At 42.3% G+C, this 19,758-nt stretch overlaps 1 protein-coding gene across 1 annotated transcript in view; it reads left to right on the top strand.

Annotated features, from left to right (window-relative positions):
• si:ch211-225b11.4 (tRNA (32-2'-O)-methyltransferase regulator THADA) overlaps window positions 1-19,758 on the top strand; it is a 308,818-nt gene that overhangs the window by 40,897 nt on the left and 248,163 nt on the right. Inside the window, exons 5-8 of the mRNA XM_060843883.1 lie at window positions 305-427; window positions 1,351-1,471; window positions 2,887-3,035; window positions 13,626-13,713. Coding sequence (XP_060699866.1) covers window positions 305-427; window positions 1,351-1,471; window positions 2,887-3,035; window positions 13,626-13,713 — 481 coding nt within the window. The remainder of the gene's footprint in view (window positions 1-304; window positions 428-1,350; window positions 1,472-2,886; window positions 3,036-13,625; window positions 13,714-19,758) is intronic.

Below are 19,758 nucleotides of genomic sequence, written 5' to 3'. Positions count from 1 at the left end.
GAATGCTTGTCACTGAATGTACGTATTAAACATAGCAGGGATTTCAATTGAATTGAGGTATTCATTGTGCTTAATGGAGAAAAGTTATATTTTATTGTGTTTTTCATGATGTCCAATTTGAAATATTTTGGAGTGTACTTTTAGATATTTTTTGAACAAGTCTAATGCAATTGAAGGATAGCAGTGTAATAGTTTCTAAGGGCAGAAATTAGTCAGAATAAACACAGCTAAGCTTGCTGAGATATTGTCAGAAACATTTGCGTCTTTGTTTATATGTGTCTGATGACCCATTCTGGCTTCCTAGATCTGTCTTCAGATCTTCCAGGCTGTACCCAAAAATGTTGGAGCCATTGTATGGAGGGGGGAGTGTGGAAAAGAAGCTCTGCAAAGGATTGTGGGATTTCTGTTCCAAGTCATCATGAGCCAGGTGAGTCACTGCCAAGGTTCCAATGTGTTTGCAGTACATCCCAGTGCATTGCTCTGCATTCAGAAGACTGGAGACCATTTTCATTCCTCTGGATTGTTAGTCTAGTTGTTGGTGTGTACATGGAGATAGGATTCAGTTGATAAAAGAGATTGAGTCATATTTTCCTTAAGAAGTTTCAGTGGATGAAAGCGACAAGTGTCTCTAATCTTTAATTAGAGTGAGCAAGTAAAAGGAGACAGAATCTGAAGTCAGGATTGGGAAGGGCAGAGTGATACTGGGGAGCAGGACAAGATTGATTCCATCAGAGTACGTGAGAGTGGGATTGGGTATATGCTCTCCTGGTAATACCCCCTTCTGCTACTCAAGCATAAGCTGGTAAGATAATGTAGAGAAAGCACTGACATGCAGTTGAGCTTTGAGTTTTAAAGCAGGAAGAGAAGGAAATGTGTGCCGGCTGCAGGTTTCCATCTTTCAGAGACGTTGGAGGGAGGAATCAGTCTTCATATGAATGTAGGCGACACAGGAAAGTGGGGATCTGCATAAAGTAGCTTCTGGAATAGAGGTGGAAAATTCGGAGGATCACTGAACATTTACAAAATTAGGAGGAAAGGCTGATTGCATGTATGAGGAGTTAGTTGGAAGACTTTTCCCTTATTTCCTGCCAGGAACAGGAACCTGATTTGGGCCGATGGAGCTTTTGTGGAGAATGAGTCATTGAAAAGATCCTGCGGGTTTCACAACGAAGGAATCCGCTTTTGAGAAGAGCTTTAGGAAACTGGTGATGTTGGTGTCCTGAATGGATCAGAAGAGTGAATGAGGCCAAGTATCATGATTGAGGGGCAAGCTAGAGGGATGGGTGGTTGCGATGGTGGAATAATGCAGGCTGTCTCTATTTCTTACCCCTATGTTGTTCGCTGTTGCAGAGTTTACACACAGACATTCGACTACTGGCCAGTACAGCACTAGTGAAGCTGATCAACAGCAGCCCTCAGCCCCAGCTTGGGGCAGTGGCAGCACTCCATGCTGTCCAATTGACACAAGAAGGTCAGTAATCATTCCACTTCCTCACACAGTGAAACCAGATGCGGATGGTGCTTGAGTAACCTTGCACACCCATTTCTGCGGTTCTTTTACCTTGATTTTCCAGTTTTAACTCTTTGTACTTTGGCCTCATTTTCAGGCATTGGTGACTTTGTTTGAAGAGGTATAACTTTGGAAGGCAAGATAGAGCAACACTTGTAGAAGAAAAATTGCAGAGTTATGCAGAGAAAGCACATCAGACCGTAAAAAATAGGAACAGGAGTAGATTGGTCAGCCCTTTGAACCTGCTCCACCATTCATTGAATCATGGCTGATCGAACACTCATCACGTCCACATTCCTGCGCTTTGCCATAACTCTTGGTGCCTCTCCTGATCAAGAGTCTACCTACTCAGCCTTAAACATTCACGAGGATTGCTCCACAGTTGTCTGTGACAGGGAGTTCCAAAGGCACTCAGCCCTTCTAGAGAAGAAATTACTCCTTGTCTCAGTCTTAAGTTGGCACACCTTTATTCTGACACTATGCCCTCTGGTCCTAGAGTCTTCTGTGAGTCATAGAGTTATACAATTCATAAACAACCCCCTTGGTCCAACTTGTCCACACTGACCAGCCATCCCAATCTGACTTAGACCCATTTGCCAGCATTTGGCCCATAACTCTCTAAATCTCCGATTCATATACACATCCAGATGCCTTTTAAATGTTGTAATTGTACCAGCCTCCACCACTTTCTCTTCCATACATGCACCAACCAAAAACCTACCCCTCAAGTTCTTTTAATAGCTTTTGTTTCTTACCTTAACATGCCCTCTAGTTTTGGACTCCATCACCCTAAGAAAGAGATCTTGGCTATTCGTGCTATCCATGCCCAGCGTGATTTTATAAACCTCTATAGGGTCACCCCTCAGTCTCCAATCTTCCAGAGAAAAAAAGATTCCAAGCCTATTCAGCCTCTCCCTATAGTTCAAACCCTCCAATCTTGGCAATATCCTTGTAAATCTTTTCTGCACCCTCTCAAGTATAACAACATCCATTCTATGGCAGGGAGACCAGAATTGACCACTGTAAATGAAAAGTAGTATTCAAAATATCCTTGATAAAAGGACAGCATGTGACTGACCTTGGTGTGTTATGTCAACAAAGGACAGTGGGGAATTATAGATTGGCTGGGGGTGTGTCACTGAAGATGTGAGATAGTGAGTGTGGCAGAAGTTATTGATAGGTTGCACAGTTATCGATGGGATCTGCAGGGATAGTGTTACTGACGCTGTGAGGGAGTATGATTGATGTAGTTTACAATAGTTGGGGTGTTTATGTGGTGGTTGATGGGATGAGCAACTGTTATTGATTTGGTACCAGTCATTTCCAGCTTTCTGCCCTTGTAATCTGGTAATCTGGTCTGTTATTTGTTCCCCAAGAGATTGATGGCTTGACTCTCGGAGAGCTGAAGGTCACAGTTATGGCAAAGCGAACTGATGGCTTGGGAAATTTGCTGATCAGTCGGGGTCTGGTGAGCTGCAATCACAATGAGATGCTTGTCTGCCAACTACCAGGCTTCCAAAGTGGGGTAACGTAGAAAGATTTCCATTATTTCACATATACAAATTTTTATCGTGGATTATGATGGCATAGGAATAAGTATTTCACATGGATGAGTTGGACCGAAGGGTCTTTTTTGGTATAACATGCGTAACTTGCTTCCTCTACAAGGGTGGCCAGAATTATATACAGTATTCTAAAAATGACCTCACCAATGTCCTGTTGAGCTGCAAGGATTTGCCAGGGTTGGAGGTTTTGAGCTATAGGGAGAGGCTGAATGAGCTGAGACTGTTTTCCCTCGAGCATTGGAGGCTGAGGGGTAACCTACTAGAGGTTTATATAATCATGAGGGGCATGGATAGGATAAATAGGCAAGGCCTTTTCCTTGGGGTAGGGGAATCCAGAATTAGAGGGCATTGGATTAAGGTGAGAGGAGAAAAATTTAAAAGCAACCTAAGGGGCACCTTTCTCACACACAGGGTGGTGTGTATATGGAATGAGCTGCCAGAGGAAGTGGTGGAGGCTGGTACAATTACAACATTTAAAAGGGACCTGGATAGGTATGTGAATGGGAAGGATTTGGAGGGATATGGGCCAAGTACTGGCAAATGGGACCAGATTAGTTTAGGTTATCTGATCGGCATGGCATGTTAGACTGAAGGGTCTGTTTGTGTGCTGTATATCTTTGTGACTCTAACAGACCTTAGTTGATGAAGATTGATGGAGAACTTGCCAGAAGCACCACCACGCATATCTAAAAATGAGGCGAGATTCAAGACTACAGGGCAGTATCATGGCTCAGTAGTAAACACTGCTGCCTCACGGTATCAGGGACCAGGGTTCAATTTCTTGGGCGACTGTTTGTGTGGAGTTTGCACATTCTCCCTGTCTCTGCATGGGTTTCCTCCAGGCTCTCTGGTTTCCTCTTGTTGACCAATGATGTGCAGGTTAGGTGGGTTGGCTATGCTCAATTGCCCATTGTGTCCAGGAATTTGGAGGTTAGGTGAATTGGCCACGGGAAATGCAGAGTTACAGGGATGAGGGGGGCGTATGGTTGGGATGCTCTCTGGTCTGTTGGTGTGGATTCGATGGACTGAATGGCCTGCTTCCACACTGTGGGGATTTTGTGATCCTTATGTGCTAAGCTGTGGAAGCTGCATACAGTAGAAAATTTCAAGGGCAGTGGTTATTTTCTCACTTGTTGGAGATGGCTGTGGTCTGGCACTTGTGCAGTGTGGATGTTTCTTGTCACATATCAGCTCAAGCCTGAGACAGAACCTTGTCCAGGTTTTGTGGCTTATAAACCCAAACTGTATCTGAGGAGTTGAAAATGGTAAAGAACATTGTGCAGTCATCAGCAAATATCTGCACTTTTCACCTGATGATAGAGAGAGGGTCATTGAAGCAGCTGAAGATGTTTGGGCCTAGGACACTATATTGAGGAGGTGCAGTGTTTCGAACGAGAATGATATGATTCACCTCCAACAATTACAGCCATCTTCCTGTGTGTTCAGTATGACACCAACTAGTGGAGGTTTCCTCCAATTCCCTTCAATCTCATGTTTGTAAGGATTCTTGATGCCATAGTTTGTAAAAATGCAGTCATACCAAAGGCAGTCCCTGTCACCATTCTGGAGTTAGGTCTTTTTTTTTACACATTTGGAACAAGACTATAATGAGGTCAGGAGCCAAATGACCCTGGAGCAAATCAGAGCCTCAGAGAGTGTCCATCCATGCATCCATCACTTTGCTAATAGTTAGAGTAGACTGATAAGATGGTAATTCTCTGGGTTGGATTTGTCCTGCTGTTTGTGGACAGACCACACTGAGGCAATTTTCCATATTTGGAAAATATGTGCCTAAGCCAAGATGTTCCAGTACAGCTATGTCATTGCTGTGTCACTCAGTGTCATTGCTGTACTGGAACATCTTGGTTAGGCACAGCCAGATCTGAAGCACAAATCTTCAGTACTATTGCCCGAATGCTGTTAGGGCCCTTAGCCTTCTGCTTTTTGATACAATGTGGAGTGAATTGAAATGGCTGAATCCTGGCACTTGTGATGCTGTGGACCTCAGGAGGAGACTGAGACAGGTCATTCACTCAACATTGCTGGCTTAGGCTGAATGCAAATGTTTTCGCCTTGCCATTTGTACTCACGTTGATCTCAATCAATGATGCAGATATTTGTAGAGCCTCCACCTCCTTTTAGTTCTTTAATTCATAGATCATAGAATCCCTACAGTATGGAAACAGCCCTTCGGCCCAACAAGTCCATACCAACCTTCCAAACAGTATCCCACCCAAACCCACTCCCCTTTACTCTACATGTCCCCCTGACTATCCCCCTAACATCCCTGAACACTATGGCAATTTAGCACAACCAATTCACCTAACACTGCACATCTTTGGATTGTGGGAGGAAACTGGAGCACCCGGAGGAAACCCACGCAGGCACGGGGAGAATGTGCAAACTCCACACAGTCACCTGAGGGTAGAATTGAACTTGGGTCCATGGCACTGTGAGGCAACTGTGCCACACTAATTGTCCAAGACTGTTGACAATACAAAGGGGCAGGACTGCAGAGCTTTGATCTGATTTGCTGTGCGGAGTCTCTTAGTCCTGGTGGATTTTGTATTGTTTGGACTTGCAGAAGTCATTTGATATATGCCACATGGCAGGCTGGTTGGCAAATTAGAAAGGTTTGGAATTGATGGATCCTTGGCAGCAATGATACAGAGTTGGCTAAAAGATAGAAAACAGAGGGTAGATATACTCGGGCATTTCTTAGATTGGAGAGGAGTTGAAAGTGATGTTCTCCAGGGATCAATGATGGACTTTTTTTCTGATTTATATAGAGGTGGGTGTTGAGGGCAAAAATCTCTGAGTTTGTAGATTACACAAGGTGGAATGATGAGTGAATTGTGAGGATGATACTTAGTGACTTCAGAGGGACAAAATATGAGATAATGCATTTTGTTAGAAGAAACACAAAGAGAAACACAAGCTCAGTGATGCAACTTTGAGGGGAATACAGGAGCAGAGAGACTTCCGAGTTCACATGCATGATTATCTGAAGGTGGCCAGGCAAGTTGAAACAGTTAAGAAGACTTATAAGGATCCATGGGTTTATAAATAGAGTATAAAATAAAGAAACTGATGCTACATCTCTATAAATCATTGGTCAGACCACATTTGGAGTATTGTCTTCAGTTCTGGGCACCTTGTTTAAAGTCTAATGAGAGAATGACACTAAGGAATGAGGGATTTTAGGCAGATAGAAAGATTAGAAAATTAGAGTTATCCTCCTTGGAGCAGATATTATTGAGATATTGTTTTTGTTCAATACTAAGAACAGGTTTGTCAGGATATATTGCTGGTATACTGGTAACTAGGGGTCACAATTTCAAGATTGCTAGCAGGAGAGCTAAGATTGAGATGAGGAGGTATGTTTTTACTCAGAGTTGGAATATACTGCCTGGGAGAGCGGTGGAGTCCAATTCAAAAGAGGTTTCAAAAGCAAGGTGGATATATATTTGAAAGTGATGAATTTAGAGGGCAGTGGAGATGGGGCTAGAAAATGGGACTGGCTGGGAAAGTCTTTTGGGAGCCGGTACAGATATGATGTGTTGAATGGTCTCCTGCTGTACTGTAAAACTCTATGATGCTATGATTAACTCAAGCAAGAGTTAATCATGTGCAAGAATTAAACAGTGGCACTTTAAACAGAAACCAAAAGAACGCGGATGCTGTAAATCAGAAACCAAGACATAAATTGGTGGAAACATGCAGCAAGTCTGGCAGCATTTGTGGAGAGAAATCAGACTAAACATTTTGGATTGAGTGACCCTTCCTCAGAAGCTGACCTGAAATGATTTCTATGCACACGTGCTGCCAGACCTGTTGAGCTTTTCCAGCAATTTCTGTTTTACTGCACTTTAAACAGAATTTTACAAGTTTAGTCAGCAGGGTCAAAAGCTTTGCATTTTTGCACTAGAGCAGTCCTTCCAATCCAGATCTCTGTTCTGCCAGAGCTACATCAGCTGTGTACACACAATGGTTCATAAACTGTGAATTTGTACAACTGGTTTTAGTTTCTCAGGTGTTTCAATGATAACATAACAGCAGTAATGCTTCAGTTTTAAGCAAGATAATTTATTGCAAATTTATTACTGAAGCTACTAAGTAAGAAGTGATACAGTTCATAGGATTTTACAATAAAGAAGAGACCCTTTGAGCCATCAAATCTGTACTGCCAAAAATGTAGTACTACTTATGCTACTCCCACTTTCTGGCACTGGGCTTATAGCCTTGATGAATATTATGACCCTTCCAAGTGCTCATCCAAGTATGTCTTAAAAGTTGTGAGGTTTCCTGCCTCAACTACTTTCCCAGACAGTATATTCCAGAACCCCAGCACTCTCTGGATGAGAAAGAGTTTTCTCAAATCTCCTTTAAAGCTCCTGCCTTTCCCTTTAAAAATATGCCTTCTTGCTATTGACCTTTCAACTAAGGAGAACAGCTGCTTTCTATTCACTGTGTCCATGCCCCTCATAATCCTACACATCTCTATCAGGTCCCCTCTCATTCTTCCCTGCTCCGAAGAGAACAACCTGGGCTTAATCAGCCTCTCTTCGTAGCTGAAATGCACAATCCCTGGTGAATCTCCTTTGCACACCCTCCAGTGCAATCACATCCTTCTTATGTGTGGGGACCAGAAGTGCACACAGTACTCCAGCTGTGGGATAACCACAGTCTTCTACAGTTCCAAAATAACCTCCCTGCCTTTATAATCGGTGCCACAACTGGCAAAGGCAAGTGTCCCGTATGCTTTCTTGACTACCCTATTGACCTGTGTTGCCCCCTTCAGGGGTCTGTGATTAAGCGCCCCAACATCGCTCTGTTCCTCTGAACTACCTAATGTTCTAGAACATAGAACAGTACAGCACAGGAAAAGGCCCTTCAATCCATCATGTCTGTATCAACTTGATGCCATTCTAAACTAATTCCACCTGCCTGCACAAGTCTATATCCTTCTTTCCCTGCCTGTTCATGTGTCTGTTTAAGTGCTTCTTAAACTTTGCTAACATGTATGATTCCAATGTCCAGCAGTGTAGTCCAGATATGTGCCACCCTTTGTATAAAAAAACTTCCCTCACATATCTCCTTTAAAGAGTCCCCCTCTCACTTTAAACTTTTGCCCCATAGTATTTGATATTTTACCCGAGGAAAAAGACTCTGACTGTTGACCTCTCATAATTTTAAATACTTCTATCAGGTCACCCCTCAGCTATCAACACTTGAAAGAAAATAATCCATTTGCCCAAGCTCTCCATGTAGCTAATATACTCCATTTGAGACAACATCCTGGTGAACCGCTTTGTACCCTCCCAAAGCCTTGGGCTTCCATTGTTTTACTCCCTTTGTACATGTTATACATCTCTTTTTTTCCTTTAATCCAGTCCTGAGTATTCCTATAAATTAATGGTTCTTTGGGCTTGTTGCTCCTGAAGGGAAGATGTTGGGCCTTTTTCAATGATCTGTTACAGATTTACCTTCAAGTAGCTGTCCCAGTCTACTTTGGCCAGATCCTGCCTTATTTTAATAAAACTGCCTTACCTCAATCCAAAACCCTTCTTTGCAGATAACCTTGCTCCTTTTCTCTAACAAACTTAAAATTGGTTGTTTGTTAAAGTAGAGATCCAAAGAGTAAAGGTAGATATGGATAAAAGATACTTATGAGAATGAAGATAAGATTAGTCTGTTATCGTTACACTCTTGTTACTTGCTTGAGGATTCTTTTTAAGAAGTGAAGGTTGTGAAAATTTGAACACAGATTTCAACAGTGGCTCTGACTACAGTGGTTGAATAGGTGGAGGTTGCCTGCACTAGTGAACACAATTGGTAGAGAAAGCTTCGGGAGAGAGAGAGATGAACTTTCCTGTTCTTCACTAATTCTATGCTCAAAAATCACACGTCACCAGGTTACATTCCAAAACAGGTTTACTTGAGAACACAAGCTTTCGGAGCTTGGCTCCTTCTTTAGGTATAGTGAGAGAGGGAGACCTAAGGCACAGAATTTATAAGTAAAAGATCAAAAGGTCATACAACTGATGCGAATGAATTGAACTACCTAAGTGGCTGTTAAATCTTTAATTCGTTAGAATGGAGATGCAAGTTCCGACTGATTAATATGCAAAATGTAGAATTTTGTTTTACTTATAAATTCTGCATCTCGGGTCTCCCTCTCTCACTAGCACTGGGAGCGAGGCTAGTGTTTTCAAAGAAACCTGTTGGACTATAACCTGGTGTCATGTGATTTTTGACCTTGTCCAACCTAGTCCAACACTGGTACCTCCACATCATTGCTAATTCCATGGAGACAGCACCTGCAGATTGCCTGGATTCTTCAGTTGAGCCTGAATTGATTTTTGAAAGCCTTTTACCTTTGGTGCACCCTTTGGCTGAGAACTCTTTCTCAGAGGGTACTCTGAGATTCCTGCCTGGGAAGCTTTGCCAGAATTGTTCTCTCAGCTTGTCTTATAATTGTCAGTAATCTCAAAGCTGTTGTATTATGCTTCCATAGTAGTAGATCCATCCTTTGTCAAGGTAATTGACTTTAAACTATCTCAGTTTGAATTGTTCTTACTATGAGATGACAGTGAGCTAGGAGGAGCTCCAGGGAAGCCGTTGTCGGTGAGTTTCTGTTTACTCTTGCAAAAGCTCATTGAAGTTCAGAGAGGTCTGCTGGAGTTTATTTCTGCAATACATACTGTCTAGACCCTATACTAGCTTAATCCATAAAGTAGTCATGATTTGGAGATACCAGTGTTGGACTGGGGTGTACAAAGTTAAAAATCACACAATACCAGGTTATAGTCCAACAGGTTTAATTGGAAGCACACTAGCTTTCGGAGTGACACTCTTTCACCTGATGAAGGATCACCTGATGAAGGAGCGTCGCTCCAAAAGCTAGTGTGCTTCCAATTAAACCTGTTGGACTATAACCTGATATTGTGTGATTTTTAACTTAATCCACCCAGGTAGTCATGTGACATTTGGGTGTCGTTTTGTAAGTTTCTGTGCTCATTCTTAAAAGTAATATTAGCCTCCTTTACAAACTATACAGTATGATAATTATACAGTTGTGACAATTCCAACACACTCAATGAAATTATTTTTGCTTGAGCTGTCCATACATGCTGGGTTACAGCATGTGTGTGTGTACACACAACTTGGATGAACTGCTATACTCCACACGAGTCTCTTGCTTTGAACAGTTTGATTTTTATCAGCTGATTTAAGACCTCTGAAGTGTGCAGTGGAAAAGATTTATTGCTTGAAGAAACTTTAATGATTTAGCAGTTACTGCATCTTAATTGACATGGCTTCATTACCCAGCAAGAAAACTCAGAAGTTTGTAGTTACTACCATAAAAAGCAAAATAAACAATAAGAGATTAACAAAGCCCAGCACAGTCTGATTAACCATTAACTGAGATTAAGATAGTGCACTATGTAGTCAGGCCTGGCTGCGGTATCAGGGCCTGTGGTGAATTAGTTGAGATGGAGCACCCCAATAAACTATCTGTATCTGCCTCTGAGATTAAAAGAAAGGATGATGCTCCTGAGTGTTCTCAGGAACCCCACTATAACATACATCTTTGGATGTTCATTGTGTTTGAGAGGTACCTACAGCAGAATAGCCCTTTTGTCTAAGATGTGAAAAATAGCCTCTTCACTTAAAGTGCTAAGCATGGTTAGGATGGAAGGAGAGCAGGAACATGCGAAGTCATTGCAATTCAGATCACTGAAAAATTCACATCAGCCAAAAACAGAATAAATCTCAATGTTTACTTTCCTCATCATGTATCTCCTCATGTCATTCCATTTCTGGCAGATCACCACTCAGTGAGGAAGAATTCCTATCAGGTTCTGCTAGTTCAAATTCAGCCAGTGTTGACAGAGTTTAGTCTTCTAGTGTTAGCAGGATTTTGTCTCTCTGGGTAGGTGGGATTTGGTCTCTGTGTTTGCGGGATTTAGTTTATCCGTCTTGATGAGGTTTGGTCTCTCGGTGTTGGGATTTGGCTTACCCATGTTGATGAGATGTTGCCTCCATGTGCGTGCAGTGGGTTTCCCCGTGCAGTGGGATTTTATGTCTCTGTGTTGATGGGGTTTGGTCTCTCCATATTGGCGGGATTTGGTTTTCCCTGTCATGGGATTTTGTGTCTCCATATTGGTGGAGTTTGTTCTCACCCTGCAGTGGGATCATTTTCTGTCCATGCTGGTGGGGCCTGGTCTCTCCATGTATTGGAGTGTGTTGCCAGCACATTGCTCAATTATGGCAATGTGTAATCTCCCTGAGTTGGTGAGGTGGCTTTCCCCTTTTGTCTGTCCATGTTGGTGGGATTTGGTCTCCCTCTGCAGTGGGATTTTACCTCTCTGTAATTTGTTCTCCCTGTGTTTTTCTATGAACCACTGTTTAATAGGTGTTCTTTGTCACAGGCGTCTGACTTGCTGAATTTGATGTTTCTTGTCATAGTGACTCACTATGAAGACAAAAGTGTGCAGTGGAATCTGTTTTCCTTGTGTCGCAGGGTTTTGCTTCCCACATCCGCAGGGTTTAGTCTCCCCTCGTTGGCAGGATTTGATCTTCCTGTGTTGGTGGGATTAGGTCACCTCACGCTATTGAATTAAATCTCTCCATGTTGTTCTGTGAATCATTAGGTAGAGCCATAGAGATGTACAGCATGGAAACAAACCTTTCAGTCCAACTCATCCAAGCCGACCAGATATCCAAACTCAATCTAGTCCCACCTGCCAGCAGCCAGCCCATATCCCTCCAAACCCTTCCTATTCATATACCTGTCCATATGCCTTTTAAATGTTGCAATTGTACTAGTCCCCACCACTTCCTCTGGCTGCTCATTCCATACATGTACCACTCACTGTGTGAAAAAACTGTCCCTTAGGACTCTTTTATACCTTTCCCCTCTCACCCTAAATCTATGCCCCCTAGTTCTGGACTTCCCACCCTAAGGAAAAGATGTCTATTTATCCTATCCATGCCCGTCATGATTTTATAAACCTCTATAAGGTCACCCCTCAGCCTCCGATGCTCCAGGGAAAACAGCCCCAGCCGATTCAGCCTCTTCCTGTAGCTCAAACCCTCCAACCCTCGCAACATCCTTGCAAACCTTTTCTGAACCCATTCAAGTTTCACATCTTTCCAGATTTGTACACAATATTCTAAAAGTGGCCTAACCAACATCCTGTAAAGCCGCAACATGACCTCTCAACTCCTATACTCAATGATCTGAGCAATAAAGCAAAGCATACCAAACGCCTTCTTCACTATCCTTACTACCTGTGACTCCACTTTCAAGGAGCTATGAACCTGCACTCCAAAGTCTCTTTGTTCAGCAACACTCCCTAGGACCTTACCATTAAGTGTATAAGTCCTGCTAAGATTTGCTTTCCCAAAATACAGCACCTTGCACTTAATTAAATAAAGCTCTATCCGCCACTTCTCAGTGCATTGCCCATCTGATCAAGATCCTGTTGTAATCTGAGGTAACCTTCTTCACTGTCCACCTTCAATTTTGGTGTCATCTGCAAACTTACTAACTATACCTCTTATGCTCACATCCAAATCATTTATATAAATGATGAAAAGTAGTGAACCCAGCACTGATCCTTGTGGCACTCCACTGGTTACAGGCCTCCAGTCTGAAAAACAACTCTCTACCACCACCCTTTGTCTTCCACTTTTGAGCCAGTCCTGTATCCAAGTGGCTAGTTCTCCCTGTATTCCATGAGATCTAACCTCGCTAACCAGTCTCCCATTGGGAACCTTGTCAAACACTTTACTGAAGTCCATATAGATCACATTTACCACTCTGCCCTCATCAATCCTCTTTGTTCCTTCTTCAAAAAATCAAGTTTGCGAGACATGATTTCCCACGCACAAAGCCATGTTGACTATCCCTAATCAGTCCTTGCCTTTCCAAATACATGTACATCCTGTCCCTCAGGATTCCCTCCTACAAGTTGCCCACTACCGATGTCAGACTCACTGGTATTTAGTTCCCTGGCTTGTCCTTACCACTTTTCTTAAACAGTGGCACCACGTTAGCCAACCTCCAGTCTTCTGGCACCTCACCTGTGACTATCGATGATACAGATATCTCAGTAAGAGGCTCAGCAATCACTCCCCTAGCTGCCCACAGAGTTCTACGGTACACCTGATCAGGTTTTGGGGATTTATCCACCTTTATGTGTTTCCTATCTACCTGCGACTCCACTTTCAAGGAGCTATGAACCTGCACTCCAAGATTTCTTTGTTCAGCAACACTACTAAGGACCTTACCATTAAGTGTATAAGTCCTGCTAAGATTCACTTTCCCAAAATGCAGCACCTCGCATGTATCTAAATTAAATTTCATTTGCCTTCTCAGCCCATTGCCCAGATATCCCAAGATCCCGTTTTACTCGGAGGTAACCTTCTTCACTGTCTACTACACCTCCAATTTTGGTGTCATTTGCAAACTTACTAACTATACCTGTTATGCTCATTTATATAAATGCTGAAAGTGGTAATATGTGTTACTTTTGTCACAGGCCTCTGTCTTGCTGGATCTGCTGTTTCCTGTCATAGTGGCTCACTGTGAGGACAAACGGAGTCAGATTCTGTCCCGTGCTTTTCAAGGTAAGTTACTCTGTGCTATGTTCTCTCTGGGTTGCATAGCCATGATGCTGCTGAGAGGTTCCAAACACAACGATCTCTGTGAGTCACGTGGGTTTCCCTATCATCAGAGGAGATGTTGATTCTGAGAACTTGCTATTTCTAGTCATTCTGCCATTTGACCTGTTGAGTCCATGTTGGCTGTCTGTAGAACTGTTGAATCAATCCTATTCCCTCTTTTTATCTACATAACCCTGCAGGTGGCTCAGTGGTTAGCACTGCTGCTTCACAGTGCCAGTGATTCGGGTTTAATTCCTCCCTCAGGCAACGAGTTTGCATGGTGTACCCATATCTGCATGGATTTCCTCCTGGTGCTCTCATTTCCTCCCACAGTCTAAAGATGTGCAGGTTAAGTGGATTAGCCACAGGAAATATAGGATTACATGGTCAGGGTGGGATGCTCTTTGGAGGCTTGGACCCAATGAGCTGAATGATTGCTTCCACATTGTAGGGATTCTATGATTTGAGGTGGCAAGATGGCACAGTGTTTAGCACTGCTGCCTCACAGCGCCAGGCACCCACTTAAAATTCCATCCTTTGGTGACTGTGTGGAATTTGCACATTCTCCCCTTCAGCTGGTGATGAGTCACTCTCTTGAATTGTTGGAGTCCTGGCGATGTTCGTTTCAGTGTTTATGATTGAGACTTTCAGGATTTTAGTGTCAATGAAGGAACAACGAGGCCGTTCCAAAACAGGATTTTGTGTGCTTTGGAGGGACAAAGATTTCTCATGTATCTGCTGCCTTTCTCCTTTCAGTAATGGTAGAGATTATTCGTTTAGAAGGAGCCTCGGTCAGTTGTTGCAATGCATCTTGCAGATGGTACATACAGCTGTTACCTTACATTGCTGATGGAGAGAGTGAATGTTGAAGTTGGTGAAATGCTGATCAGACAGGCTCCTGGGTGGTATTAAGCTGCTTGAATGTTGTTAGCGCTGATATCATCCATTCAAGTGGAGATTATTCTATCACACTTCTGACTTGTACCTTACAGATGGCAGAGAGGCTTTGAGGTGTTGGGAGGTGTTACTCACCACAGAATCCTCAGCCTCAGGCTGCAATTGTAGTCCAGTTCAGCTTCTTGACAGTGGCACACCAGGATGCTGTTTATGGGGAATTCAGCAATGGCATTGTAATAGAATGTCAAGTGCCAATGGTTAGATTCTCTCTTGGAGATATTTATGGAGTGTGTTTGATGTTTATGTGGTACAGAGTTGCCTATTACAAATCAATTCAAGCCTGGCTGTGGTCTGTGGCTTGTTGCATATGGACATGGAATGTTTCATTTTCCGGGAGGTCATGACTGGTATCGAACAGTGTGTAATGAACAGCAAATATCACACTTCAGATCTTATGATTGAGCGATAGTCATTGATGAAATGGCTGAAGATGGTTTTGAGTAGGCTTGTACCCTGAGGAACTCTTGCGGTGATGTCTTGGAACTGAGATAGTTGTCCCCTGATTGCTGTTCATTCTGGCATTGCAAGGGCTTCTTGATACTGCTCTCAAATGATGTTTTGTCGTCAATGTTAGGATATGGAGGTGAACCCCTCTGTTACTTAAACCCAAATACATAGAAAAGCTCACCTCGCCTCATCATCTGTTAAAATATGAGTGACAGAGAACTCTCAAATTCCACTATTTAAAGAAAATCACATCAGTTTATCTTTTAACTCTAAAAGTGAACATTAAACAACAACCAATCCCCCCTTTCTCTTAACTGCTTACTTTTTGCCTCCAGCTCTATAATAATAAGACACTTATTAAAATTACGTCAACTTAATTTCAGAATGACACAGCCGCTGTCTTCACCTGTCTTCCAGCTGAAGATCCCCCTGGGTTGTCTTAGAACATAGAACATAGAACAATACAGCACAGAACAGGCCCTTCGGCCCACGATGTTGTGCCGAACATCTATCCTAGATTAAGCACCCATCCATGTACCTATCCAATTGCCGCTTAAAGGTCGCCAATGATTCTGACTCTACCACTCCCATGGGCAGCGCATTCCATGCCCCCACCACTCTCTGGGTAAAGAACCCACCCCTGACAACTCCCCTATACCTTCCACCCTTCACCTTAAATTTATGTCCCCTTGTAACACTCTGTTGTACCCGGGAAAAAGTTTCTGACTGTCTACTCTATCTATTCCTCTGATCATCTTATAAACCTCTATCAAGTCACCCCTCATCCTTCGCCGTTCCAACGAGAAAAGGCCGAGAACTCTCAACCTATCCTCGTACGACCTATTCTCCATTCCAGGCAACATCCTGGTAAATCTTCTCTGCACCCTCTCCAAAGCTTCCACATCTTTCCTAAAGTGAGGCGACCAGAACTGCACACAGTACTCCAAATGGGGTCTAACCAAAGTCCTGTACAGCTGCAACATCACTTCACGACTCTTGAATTCAATCCCTCTGCTAATGAACGCTAATACACCATAGGCCTTCTTACAAGCTCTATCCACCTGAGTGGCAACTTTCAAAGATCTATGTACATAGACCCCAAGATCCCTCTGTTCCTCCACCTGACTAAGAACCCTACCGTTAACCCTGTATTCCACATTCTTATTTGTTCTTCCAAAATGGACAACCTCACACTTGGCAGGGTTGAACTCCATCTGCCACTCCTCAGCCCAGCTCTGCATCATATCTAAGTTCCTTTTTTCTTTTTTTTCTTTTTTTCTCTTTTCTCTTTTTTCTTTTTTTTCTTTTTTCTTCTTTTTCTTTTTTTCTTCTTTTTCTTAGGGTTGTTGTTGGCTGCAACAGCCAACAACTTCTTTCTTTTTATTGCGAATATGTTTTATATGAAAAGGTACCTTTGAAAGAGAGTGTTTCCTAATTTCTTGGAGAGCAAGACATTAGCTCTGCCTGTGTTTCTGTCTGGATGGCAGTTGCTCTCTGACCAGTTTTATACCTCCCAACATCAGACCATCTCATTGGTTCAGTGTTGGCAAAGCAATAAATTCAGATTCAGTTGAATTTTAGTATCCTGGGGCATGATTTAAGCTGATTGGTTAAATTCGAATTGTTGTCAAAACAGGAACCAAAACTCAGGTATCCATCTCACAGCCAAATTTTTCATATTTTCAATTTTCCAGTACATTCTGGGACTGCCATCTAGTCATACACACAGGTGTTTGTAAGCTGTCAGTCCCAAACAGCATTCACTCTCTCTTAAAGGTATAGTACACACCTTTAACGTCATAACATCAAGCACAGTCACTCTCACTTTGCATGTAGAATTAAGTGATTTTGTTTATTGCATGATGACAATACAAAGATAGGAAAGCAAATTGTCAGTAGGGCACAAAGAGTTTGCAGAGGAATATAAAGAGATAAGTGGGCAATAAAATGGCAGATGGAGTATGAATTTACCTATTTGGTGGGAAAAATTGGAAAGCAGAAGAGAGTGTGTAGTATCCTGTCATATTTGAATCTCAAACGATTAACATACAAGTACAGCAAGTAATTACTAAGGCAAATAGAATATTGACTGTTATTGAAAAGGGAATGGTGAATTAGTGCAACCTTACTATAACTGTATCGGTGTTTGGTGAGACTACAGTAGAGTACTGTGTACAGATTAAGTATCCCTTTTTAAGGAGGGATATACTCTCAGCTCAGAGAAAACTAATTATTGGGATGAAAGGGTATGCAGACATTGTTAGGAAAGAATCAACAGGGTGGCACTAATTGGAGTTGGAAGAATTTTTGTTCAGAAAAGGGGTGATCTGCTGGTTCAATGATTAGCGCTACTGGCTCACAATGCCAGGAATCCGGGTTCGATTCCACCCTCAGGCAACTGTATGGAGTTTGCCTTCTAACTGTGTCTGCGTAGGTTTCCTCCGGGTGCTCCGGTTTCTTCCCATGGTCCAAAGATGTGTGGGTTAGGTGGATTGGCCATGCTAAGTTGCCCATAGTGTCCAGGGATGTGACTGGATTGGCTGTGGAGTATGGAGGATTAAAAGGATAGGGTAATGGTGTCAGCCTGGGTGTGCTGCTGTTCAGAGGGTCAGTGTGCACTCATTGGGCAAATGGCCTGCTTCCACACTGTAGGGATTCTGTGATTCTCTGAGAGATGATCTTAATGAAACATCATAATCTGGTGTGTTGGCAGGGTAGATATTGAGATGTTTCTTCGAACATCAAAGTAGGGAAGCAGTTTTAAAATAAAGTCTCCCATTTTAAAATGGAGATGAAGAATTTCTTCTCCCAGATTTGCTAATCAATTAAATTCTGTGTTTCTGTCTTTCAATAACTTTTTATTCAAGCTGACACTGATCTTCCTGTTCTTAATTTTGTTAACTAGCCTTTTGTATTGTACTTTGTCAAACACTTCTTTAAAGTACACAGAGACAACATTCCCTTCATCAGTCTTTTTTGTCACTTCACCAATACATTCAATTAGATTTAACAAAAACAGTCTGTCTTTTACAATCCATGTTGATTATCCTTAATATACACAAACCTCTCTTTTGACTTCTTTCCCCTAACTATTATTTCTAAAATTTTACTCACCCCTGCCTTTCACCTCAAGTTACTACGAAGAGTCCTTGCACACTATTTTTTTCTCTCTCTGGTCTACATTGTCTTTGATACCTCCCTCAGAACTGTGGAAGTATTTTGCTACCTCCACTCCCATTTTCTTCAAGATCCTGGGATGCATGTCATCCAGACTTAGGCAACGTAACCATTCTAAGCAAATTCAGCCTTTCCAGTACATCCAGCCTATTCATTTACACTTAACGTGTATTTCAACCATACTTCTACCATCTCCACTTCGACTGATATATTTTATCAGCTTCCTTTTTCTTCGTAACAAAGACTCCTTATGTATTCTAGCCTTGCCCTGAATCTCCAATCACATTTCACCAGTTTGCTCCAAATAAGATCCAGCCGCACCTCGTTCCATGATCATTTTTCTCTCTCTTTGCCAGTCTTATTTTCCTCTTTTCTCTGTTAAGCCTGTATTTGGCCTGATCCTTGTTTGAAGAATTCACCTGACGTGCATCATACACCCTCCTTGTTTCTTTAGTCATATCTTTTCTCCCTCATCATCCACTGTTTGTTTCCCTTCCTGCCATCCTATTTGTGTACTTTAGTTGGTATTTTAGTCATTATCCTCTTAAAGCTCGTTTTGTTAGTTTTCTCTTGTTAATCTTTATTTCCATTTGCCTGGTTGGATGCCCTCTCATCCCATTGAAGTCAGTCTTCTTCCAGTTTGGAAGCAGATTGTTACTTTGCTGTTCTCCATTATTAATCTAACCCTTAAGATATGGTGATCACTCTTAGCCAATGTTTCCCCCATAGATCGACCTGGCCCACCTCATTCCTCACCATCAAATCCAGCAATGCTTGCTTCCTTGTGGGACCAAGAACTGCTGGTGAAAGAGCTTCTCCTTAATATATTTCAGAAAGTTGGCCCCTCCCTTACCCTTTAATATTATTCCACTTGATATTTTGAACATTAAAGCCCATAGTTTCACTATTCTGTAGATCTTCCACACCTCTGATTTCCCTGCAGGCTTGCACCTCTCTCTCTCTCCCTCATGATCTGGAAGCCTCTTGAAACTCCCAAAAAGAAAAAAAGTAGCCGTCATGCTTGACAAAGTAGCTGCTAACTGTGTGAACTGTAAGTCAGATAGTCAAAGGGATAAATAGTGGACGTTATCATGATTCAGATGTATATATATCCTCAAGCAGAGATTCAAGGAGAATGGGGATGAAATGTGTAATGGAACTGAAAACAAACAAAAAATCAAACAGGAAAGTGGATGGACCATTGTTGAAAAGAAACAGATGACAGAGTAAGTAGGAGCATAGAGACTTGGAAAAAGAAATGAGTGAAGCCAAAAACAGCTGATTTTTGCACAGCAACAAGACTCATGATAAAAACTGCATGGTTTAGGCATCATAAGAGAAGACATGATATGGGGAAAATGTTTGGCAACACATATATTTGTTACAGGATGATTTAGTGGTGAGATAAAGAGACAGCACTAGAAAGCT

This window comes from Hemiscyllium ocellatum, chromosome 24 (assembly GCF_020745735.1).
Source record: "Hemiscyllium ocellatum isolate sHemOce1 chromosome 24, sHemOce1.pat.X.cur, whole genome shotgun sequence".
In the NCBI taxonomy this organism is placed as follows: domain Eukaryota; kingdom Metazoa; phylum Chordata; class Chondrichthyes; order Orectolobiformes; family Hemiscylliidae; genus Hemiscyllium; species Hemiscyllium ocellatum.
Note: the sequence above shows the minus strand (reverse complement) of the source record. Positions and strands in the feature narration are given on the sequence as shown.